This window comes from Hyposmocoma kahamanoa, unplaced genomic scaffold (assembly GCF_003589595.1).
Source record: "Hyposmocoma kahamanoa isolate Upper Pololo Valley unplaced genomic scaffold, ASM358959v1 66, whole genome shotgun sequence".
Taxonomy (NCBI): Eukaryota; Metazoa; Arthropoda; class Insecta; order Lepidoptera; family Cosmopterigidae; genus Hyposmocoma; species Hyposmocoma kahamanoa.
The window spans coordinates 1,161,005-1,170,452 of NW_020653854.1; the positions used below are offsets into that span (position 1 = coordinate 1,161,005).

At 34.8% G+C, this 9,448-nt stretch overlaps 2 protein-coding genes across 2 annotated transcripts in view; both read left to right on the top strand.

Annotated features, from left to right (window-relative positions):
- The window catches only part of LOC113231655 (transcription factor SPT20 homolog), a 64,831-nt gene extending 62,061 nt beyond the window's left edge, over positions 1-2,770 (top strand). Inside the window, exon 2 of the mRNA XM_026466083.1 lies at positions 334-2,770. Coding sequence (XP_026321868.1) covers positions 334-2,214 — 1,881 coding nt within the window. The 3' untranslated portion in view covers positions 2,215-2,770. The remainder of the gene's footprint in view (positions 1-333) is intronic.
- Positions 2,771-4,647: 1,877 nt separating this feature from the next.
- LOC113231620 (coiled-coil domain-containing protein 12) lies at positions 4,648-8,536 on the top strand. Its single transcript, XM_026466028.1, has 3 exons — positions 4,648-4,796; positions 5,475-5,595; positions 8,073-8,536. Exons 1-3 carry the CDS (start codon positions 4,648-4,650, stop codon positions 8,283-8,285), a joined length of 483 nt encoding a protein of 160 aa, XP_026321813.1. The 3' UTR covers positions 8,286-8,536.
- Positions 8,537-9,448: the final 912 nt, after the last annotated feature.

Below are 9,448 nucleotides of genomic sequence, written 5' to 3' on the forward strand. Positions count from 1 at the left end.
TGCGCAAAATTTAGATCAGACACGGTCGAATGTTGATAATGTTTATGAAAAATACTCCCACTTGTACCCAACACCCTGTTGAGACGACGCGAGTTGTGTAATAAGGCAGCAACAAAACAGTCACCGTTCCACATTACGCGAACAATGTAACCGAAGACATCTAAAAACATTAAGATCGTGGAAACGTGGAAGTATTCATAAAGTTATCATAATCGCGATGTATGATCGTCGTTCGTGGACGATGTCAGGCAACATTGTTACTCACTGTTATAAGCCTTGCGTTTCTTATAACCAATATTTAATCACTAATATTTCATTTTTCTTCTATTTCAGGTGCCAGCGTTCATTCTCGTCGCTGTAGTGACAATAGCGGCTACTCAAGATGCGACAACAGACGTTAATGACTTATTAAATAGTATAGATGCGAAGCCTTCAGTACGGCTAGATCCATATATAAGAAAGGCGCTCCTAAAAGCATTGAGTGAACTAGAAGAGAGCGAAGAAGATACACCCACGACCGAATATAAGAGCGACGTAACATCTACAAATGATTCGGAGATATTGAAGACTGGTGATGATGTCACAGAGTCCTTGCAACAAGAAACGTCAAAAGAAGGAATTCAAATTCATTCTTTCCTAGTAAACGGACAAAAGGCGTTCTCTAATTCCAATAGCAACAATACTACACCCACACTTATTAATAACGAGAAAATTTCAATACTTAGTACTACTGTTGGCAATGTACAAAATCCTGTAAGAAAGACTCTAGCAACACAGTCACCTTTTACTGAAATCTTCCAAACGAGAGAGTCGGGTGTAAATGTCCAACAAGTGAGAAGCATACTGTCCACGTCCAAAAACGATAACATAATCTCAACTACGAGCACCCGACCTCGGACAACTATAAGTACAACAACTACTACGACTACGACAACGACAACTACCCCCAAACCAACGCATAATGATGATGGAGAAAACATTGAAGAAGTTGAGAAAGGTGGCGTTCAAGTATTCCAAGCTCCATTAGTAGCAGCGTTCACCGTCCATCAGGATGCTCAAGGGCTACCTAAAAAAGTCATACCACTTTTCCAACAATCTAATGTGGTACAACCATTGAAGGAAACAGTTCCAAGTGTTCCAAACCGACTGATCCCGCCAATTACCGTATCACCGAGTGTACCTTTTCAAACTGCCACCACTAAATTTCCTCAATCAACTCAACCAGACTTCATCAGTCAGCAATTGCTTTTGCAAAGACAGCTGGAAGAGAAACAAAGAATTCTAGAAGAGCAACTCCGCCAGTTACAGCTTCAACAAAGACAACAGGAAGAGCTGTTAAGGAAACAACAATTTTTATTTCAACAGAAAGAAGCACAGCGTCAACAATTTTTTCTCGAACAGCAGCAACAACAGCAGCAACAGACACTTCAGCAGCAACAGCAACTTCAGCAGCAACAACAGCGTCATCAACAACAGCAACAACAACAGCAACTTCAGCAGCAACAACAGCATCATCAACAACAACAACCACAGAGACTTCTGGCTTCACCAACTATAAATAACTTTCAAGTCCAAGGATTGCCAAAACATGTTCAACAAAATCAATTTTTAAACCAAAATCTTGGCGGCCGACCATTGCAAAGTGCTCAGGTTTCCATCCAACCGAGCGTTCCTCTAGATACTGGAAGTCCTCTAACTATTCAGCAACAACTTCCTAATCGTGAAGCTGTTGATTTCCTTCTTCATCTACGCAATCAGCAACAAAATCAATTTCCCCTGCAGGAGAATCACCTCCCGCAGGGTATAGGCAATTTCTTGGCTCCAAATCCTAATCAACACTTCAACCAACTGCCTCACTTCAATCAGATCAGACCTGATGAACAATTTAGGCAGAAACATGGCAACCGTGTGTTTAGGCAAGAAAGTAACGTCGGAAATTTTGGATTGAATAACAACTTGAACTATAATAGATTCAATACTTTCAATCCAATTTACACTAATCGCTTTTTTCCGGCCGGCAGCAGGCCGAACCAGTTCAATCCTGACTCAGAATTGAAACAACTTTTGGCGCAAACCGGGTTGAACGGAAGGAGCCACGAAGACCTGAACATAGTATCCAAAGTGTTGTCCTTAAACCATGGATTGCCTTTGAACAACAATATTTCGAATAGGCTACCTTTCGACAGCCGGAGACACACGAGACCCAATTTATAGGAAAACAATAATTGCACAAGGCACAAAACAATGTTTGTTTGTGGGATGAATTATTTAGTCAATGAGTGTCTATATTATGTTGCAAACATGTAGTTTTCATCAATGAGCTTTGTCCATGGATTCATTTTCTGCAGGTCACAACCAAAGACATAACATTACCATTCGTCACTGCCTACACTATTAATCTATTGTTTCAGCAATTCAAGCATATTTACAATTTGAACAAAGTCGTCAGTTCGTAGTTAAAGGTGATTATTTATTTTAAAAAGTAGGAATTATCAACTGCCATAAGTAGTAAATTATAGATATATATAAGGACTTATTTACATAAGTTTAGTATTAAAGTTTGTTTAACATTAAATTAAACTGTTATTTTTATTCAACTGTTTACCTATTTACTCTTGTTAATCAAAAACAAATTTATTATTGATATTACAAGGAATTTGTCGAACTTGCGTGTATACAATTTCTTTTCTCTCAAGAGATTTTCTTCGTAAAATATCGCACATCAACTTCAACAATAACTATCCAAAATTACTTAAGTAAAAAGTGACGGTTTGGTTTTGGAATAAATAGAAATATCATCGGTAGTCGTCAAAGTGACATTTTAGCTGCTTTCAGACTGAGTACAATGATGCACAATTTTCCCAGTTTCTTACCGAAAACTTGGAAAGTTTCTGGACGCACCCAAACCAAAACCAAAACAAAAAGTTTTTTTTGACTTTTGATATAATTGTTGAAGCCGGTGTGCGATGTATATAATATAGTTCACAGTAATTTCAAGATTTTCAACTTTGAAATTATAACATTGGAATGAATGAATGTTAAAGACCAAGAATCTTGCAGTAATGTTTTTACACATTTTTGCCAAAAAGTCAAACAATATGCAACATGCATTTAATCATAAAACGTTGTCTTAGAATGTTTAAGGAAAGAATTTTCATGAAATACTCGACATTGCGTTGTTGCCCCACTGTCAGATTGCGACATTACGTTTAAAACAAAAACTATAAAATTGTTCCACTACGCCAAATTTAAATCCGAAAGTAGTTCTGAGAAACAATGGCACCGGTACAAACGAATACCGAAGCCTCACCAAAAGGGTTCTCATTTAATCATATTTTAATGTGAACCCTAGTCCAGTTGTGTAGTTGTGTCATAAAACAAGATGGAACCTTGTTCTACGACACGAAACTCCAAATGTAAACTACATACTATCAACAATTTAATTTAATTGTTAAGTGCTACTTTTGCGCTCATTTACTGAAATTAATTTATATAATAGCTGCGTCGCGTATCTATAGATAAATTTGTATATATTCATCAATTTTTATGTTAACTATTTATATACATAAATATAGCATATTTTTTATATTTATAAGTATAAATAGTGGTTATAGTTGCGGCATTGAGCGGGAACCCAATAATACAAAATATAGAGTTCAAGCCAAGTTTATCAAAAATGGAATCAACATTGTAAATAATTAGTAATTAAGTAAGTATACTGACATTTATAAATAAAGAAATCCTGTATGTAATTAAAGTTGTTTAATTCTCTACCGTAACGAGGTACTCCACTAAAACTTAAATAAGTACTAAGTAGTAGGTAAAGTCCATCTATCAGCCGAAAATAACGAAATAGACGTATAGTATATAAAACGCATAAGACGATAAATCGAAAGATCTATAAGTATTTATCTAAGTAATACAGAATTTTCTCAAAAATGTCAAAGAAGTAATAAACCAAATTACTATCTTATGCTACAAGTAACGACATCTATTAGTTAGTTTGCAATTGGACAAATGACTGCTCGTTTTTTTATTGAGCAACTATTATTTTAACCAAAAATAAAGTTAGAATTGTGTCTTTTTCTTGGTAAATAAAAGCAAGGGTAATACAAGTCATCAAAAAACTTGCAAAACGGAAAAATAGACCAGACCACAAAAAGATACAGAAAATTAAATAAATAAATTCAACTTTTATCTTAGTTTTTTACGCTATGGTCGGGCTATACTTTCGTATACAGACAATAATATTCACTTTATATATCCATTTTAAGCATTCATAAAATCCTTTTTAATTTCCCATTACATTAATGGAAACATTCCAGAAAAAAAAATAATTTTCAAAAGTCAAGTTTTTCATTCTGCAGTAGCACAAACACTAACCATTATGCTAGCAGGTCAAGCAAATGGGTCAAGCCATTAAAAAGTTTTCCGACGAAAACTAAAAAAACACTTGTCTTGTCCTCATGTCAGTAAATAAATATTATTTTAAAAAATGTGGAGCCATAGATACAAAAGTTGAAGTTGAAGTTGAGAGCTATAGTTTTCTTAATATCGGAAATTATTAAGAAATAACTTTAAAAACAACTATAATCAAACAAGTTTGAAAATTTTGTAGAAAAAGTCATCAGCTGTGTTATATTGGTCATGGTTATAATGGATACGCAAGAAAGTATTGGCAGTTTAGAAGAACAGGCTCTTAAAAGGAAAGAGCGGCTTAAAAACCTCAAACGGAAGAATCCGAGTGAGGAAAGTGCTTCTTCAAACACACCTATAGAAGCTGTACCGCTACCAAAGTAAGTAAACATGATGGATCAGACACGAATAATGTGAGGTTATGTTATGTTTACTTCGTAGAATATCGCAAATATTATGACAAAAGTTCATATTATGTAACAAATCCTCTGTATGGTTCAAAGTTTTGATTCAATATAGATAGTTTTCACACACTAGGGTAAGGAGAGACTACAGGTTTATGTGTAAAACAGTAATAACCTCACAGGACTCATTACTAACATCATAGACAACAGCTTTTGTTCTATGACATAATAATCAATCAGATTTTACTTTAATACAAAAATAACAATAATGCACACGCACACACTGTGCAATAAACTGCTAACTCTGTGAGGCAACAAAAGAAAATGCGTAAATAGAGGTCCTTTGCAAAATGCAGGAGCTAGGGTGGAGTTTCTTGAGAAAAACACTTGCATGTTTGAACTTTATTTTTTATTTATTTTATTTATTTATTTCATACATACAGCTTTTTTTATAGGACTTCCTACCAAATACAAATTTAAAATTTTACAGATTGTTTAACAAAACCTTAAAAGTTGATTTTTGGTAAATTTAATTATTAATTAAGTCGTGGAATGAAAGTTGTTTATGTTGTTAGTACTATAGTCCTGCGAGGTTATTAGTAACTAATTTATTTTATTATAATTTATTTATTGAGCACTTTGCATATGTTCTAGGCCCAAGTTTAGAAGTTACAAACCACAAGATGAGGGTCTGCAAGAAGCCAAATTGGAAGATGCGCTACCTGTCTCTGTTGACGAGGAAGTCAAAGACTTGTTAGAAGCTGGCAAGGAAAAGGTAAACCTCTAACTTCTGAACAATCTTTTTATCTACACAATGCAAGAAAAAAGTGCCACCATAGTGATTGTACTTAGGGTAACAAACATTGACAGCTAAATAAGTTGCTGCCCTATTCTTTCCAATTGAATAAAGCACACACTCATAGCCCCACACTAGGGAAACCCTGTATCGCGCGTGCCATGGCCACACACAGAAAACCACAAACAACATCCAAGGTCATGACATAAATAAATGTAGGCCATACAAATATTTCTCCCGACCCGGGAATCTCTTTCTGCTGCATATCAAAGATATGTTAATTCCAGGTACTTTTGTGTATGCTGATGACAGCACAGTTGTAGATAGGTACTTCACCAATGCAAGGGTCAGTGGAGAGGAAATCCAGTCTTGTCGAGAGTCTATTGTTAGCAGTTTGGATTGGACAAGTACATTTATTTATTTAGTAAGTTATGGCAGTCTCCGATTAGGGCGATGCCAATCTTCTTAAATTTAAAGCTACCAAAACTCAGGTATGTCTATTCTCCACAAAACGGAGTCCTTTTATCTGACTCCGACTTTTCGTGATGTGTCCATACCGATAGCAGACCGTCTCCAGCTACTTGGAATAGACCTGTCGTCCAATGTGAACTTTGGCAAATACATTGTATCCTAAAGAATGCAGTAAGGAAGCTTGGCATCATTTCTAGGGTGAGGCGTTATCTTATACCTGGACAGTTGCTCCAGCTGTACCAAGCACAAGTCCGGGTGTGCATGGAGTACTGCTGCCACCTTTGGGATGGCTCTGCTACATATCAACTGGCCACCTTGGATTCAATCAACAACCTTGCAGAGAGGCTTATTAGTGACTTAGAATTGGTGAAGGCGAAGATGCAGAGCCTTGAACACCTCCGTAGAGTTACCTGCTTATTGGTATTTTTCAGGATGTATCACGGAGAGTGTGACGGAATTACACGATTTAATTCCGCCTCCCCCTTTCCATCATCAGGGGACCAGTCGTAGGCTTGGGTACCACCCCTATGTTGTGGATATTCCAAAGATTCGCATGAAGCATTGCACTTCCACATTTAAATGGCGAATGGCTATGGAGTGGAATTCCCTACCTGCAGATTTGAGTCCTGAATGTTATAACTTGGACCTTTTCAAGGCGAGAGTGAATAGGCATTTTTTAGGTGTGCATGCTCCATCGTCGTCACTTTCCATCAGGTGAGATGGAGGTCAAATGCGCACTTAAAATTTAAAAAAAAAACCGGGATCTCTGCATCACAGGCCAGCACAGAGGCAGTTGAATGAATGCACACATTTTACACGGGGACCAACATTTTATTAGTAACTTTAAATATCACTTTTATTAAGTTCTTTCTTATCACGAGTATGACTGTAGCGGACTGTATCAATGGGTTAAAGGGTGGATGCTAACAATGAGTGAGCAAGGCCAAGCAAGCGTACTTACAGTTTATTAATTTTTATTATAAAATATGTATAAATAGCTAGCAAAGCAAAACAGCAAAACAACAGTCAATAAAAAGCGCCAAAAACAATCACATTTAAATTTAGAATTTAAATATAAAAGTAAAACTTAAAGAGACCATAAAATATATACAAAAGAGATTTGTAGCAACTGTTGCGATTCGCTACTATGACCACTGGCTCTACTAGACAGTCACATATTTTTGTTACATTTTTTCTACATTATCAAAAGCAACAAAAACATTTTTTATATATAAGTATTTTATAGTAGCTAAGTATAGCTAGGCATAGCAATGATATCAATCTTTAAGGCTGCTAACAGATGGACTGCCAGTTACGGCTACAGACAATGTGAACAATAGTCCAAAAATCTAAAGTTTTGCTTTGTTTTTTAATTGACATTTGAATATTTTTTTTTATGTCAGATACAACTTGACTTTTGGTAGTAATGGCAAAAGGTAACAATTACTTGAAGGTTTAAGGGTCGTATTCTAGAACTCTACTCAATGCTCAAGTCAGGATTTGAGTATGGTTTAAAGCACTCGAAATCATACTCAAGTCCCTGCCATTAGGGTCGTATTTCCAGTGCTTGTGTTTCCAGTGCAATCCTGACTTGAACATTGAGTAGAGTTCTAGAATACGACCCTTAGAAACTTACACGGATTTATTTAATAATTTCTTAATTCTTAAAATATTCTTTTGTAATGGCACCTTTATTAGCATTTTTATCGCTATTTCCACTGCAGAGTATAGAAGTCAGCATTTGGAGTCATAAATGTTCTGAATACACAGACAAACTACAAGTATTAACTACTTCCATGTCACATCAACAAATACACTGAGCTCCTGAACTAGGCGTGCGGAAATAACTGCTTGCATTTGACTACATGCAATTGCATATATAGCAGCCTAAGAATACGCTCAGAATGATATTTGCAATAAAACATATTCCACAACTAAGCATGTTTTGTTGTCTTGTTGTTACAAAAGTTGTTATAATTTTTCAGGTGGTTCTACAAGACTTAGACATATCAAGTTTAGCACCTAGGAAACCAGACTGGGACCTTAAAAGGGATGTAGCTAAAAAACTAGAGAAGCTAGAAAGGCGAACACAAAAGGCCATAGCCGAGTTGATTTGGGAGAGATTGAAACAAGGTGCGGAGGATAATTTAGGAGCCATGGTTACTATGAATGAAAACAGATCTACTGATGATGATTGATTCATAGCTTAAAATATATTAAAGTGATGAGCATCCAATTTATAATTAGTTGTTGAAGTGCACTACAGTGATAATTGTTAGTAAAGGCATTTATCTTTAATATAATATGAATATTAATATCACTTAAGTATGTGGTGATTTCTTTACATACGTGTTACTTTTTGAGTACCTAATTAAACTTTCTGTAAAAAGTTAAGTATACATTTTTCTCCAACATGGAGTAAAATGGTGGTTGCCATGTTTCGTAAAATTTTAAATAATATTTGTCTGAAGATTGTAATGGGAGATAAAATTTTGCAGAAACCCTGGAGTAGTGAATGTTTTGATGTTCTAATTCATAATATAATTGTATTATCGTGTGTATTCTTATTTTGATAGATGGCCCACTGGTGTCGAAAACAATTTATGAAGTACAGAAGTACGATTGTATTCTTTCAAGATGTCGTCTATTTTTGTTTCACAGTTTTTTAACCATTATTTTAAGTAAAAGAAATTCAGTCGCTAGAATAATTATCTAGGAAGTAATTGCGAATTGAACTGTCATTTACTCTGTTTTGAAAAAAAAAGGATAGTCAATTGTAACGTCAGTGATTTTGATATTATTATTTTAATGTGTGGTTATCTCAAGTGAAAAGTAACTGAAATAAAGACAATGAAGTAAAATGTCGTTTATTAAAATAATATTTTATTATGTCACACTATCGTAATATCACAGGGCGAATATGAAATATAGTACAATTTGCAATAATAACTTTTAATAATCAGTCTAATTTTACTCATTATAACAGTTTTTATTGTCAAAAGAAATTATGAACTGAAGTTTTTTTTAATGTAAATGAGTTGTGGTTACATAAGCAACAACTACATTATTAATATAAATGAAAGCCATATCAGAATAATTCTAATTTGTATACAACAACTGTTCTTTTTCATAAACCCTTTACCCTTAATTATAACTAGCTCCTAAGTGGGTCACAGCGGTCCTGTATAAATGTACATTCCCGGATAATTCGACCCACCTTGCATTTTGAGTATCTAATGCCCTAAGCTTAACAATGTTTGATTGATCAAAAACTATTATGCAATTTTGAAAGTTTGTTGAAAATTTGAATTTGTAAAACTGGAGGAAACTTTTCTTCGATGATAAGAATATTTTTATATTC

What these genes read in the sequence shown, in the direction of transcription:
- LOC113231620 (XM_026466028.1), top strand. Translation starts at nt 4,648, where the DNA reads ATGGTTATAATGGATACGCAAGAAAGTATTGGCAGTTTAGAAGAACAG. An exon ending in GAAGCTGTACCGCTACCAAA is followed by an intron (nt 4,797 to 5,474) that starts GTAAGTAAACAT and finishes CATATGTTCTAG; the next exon opens with GCCCAAGTTTAGAAGTTACA. An exon ending in TAGAAGCTGGCAAGGAAAAG is followed by an intron (nt 5,596 to 8,072) that starts GTAAACCTCTAA and finishes ATAATTTTTCAG; the next exon opens with GTGGTTCTACAAGACTTAGA.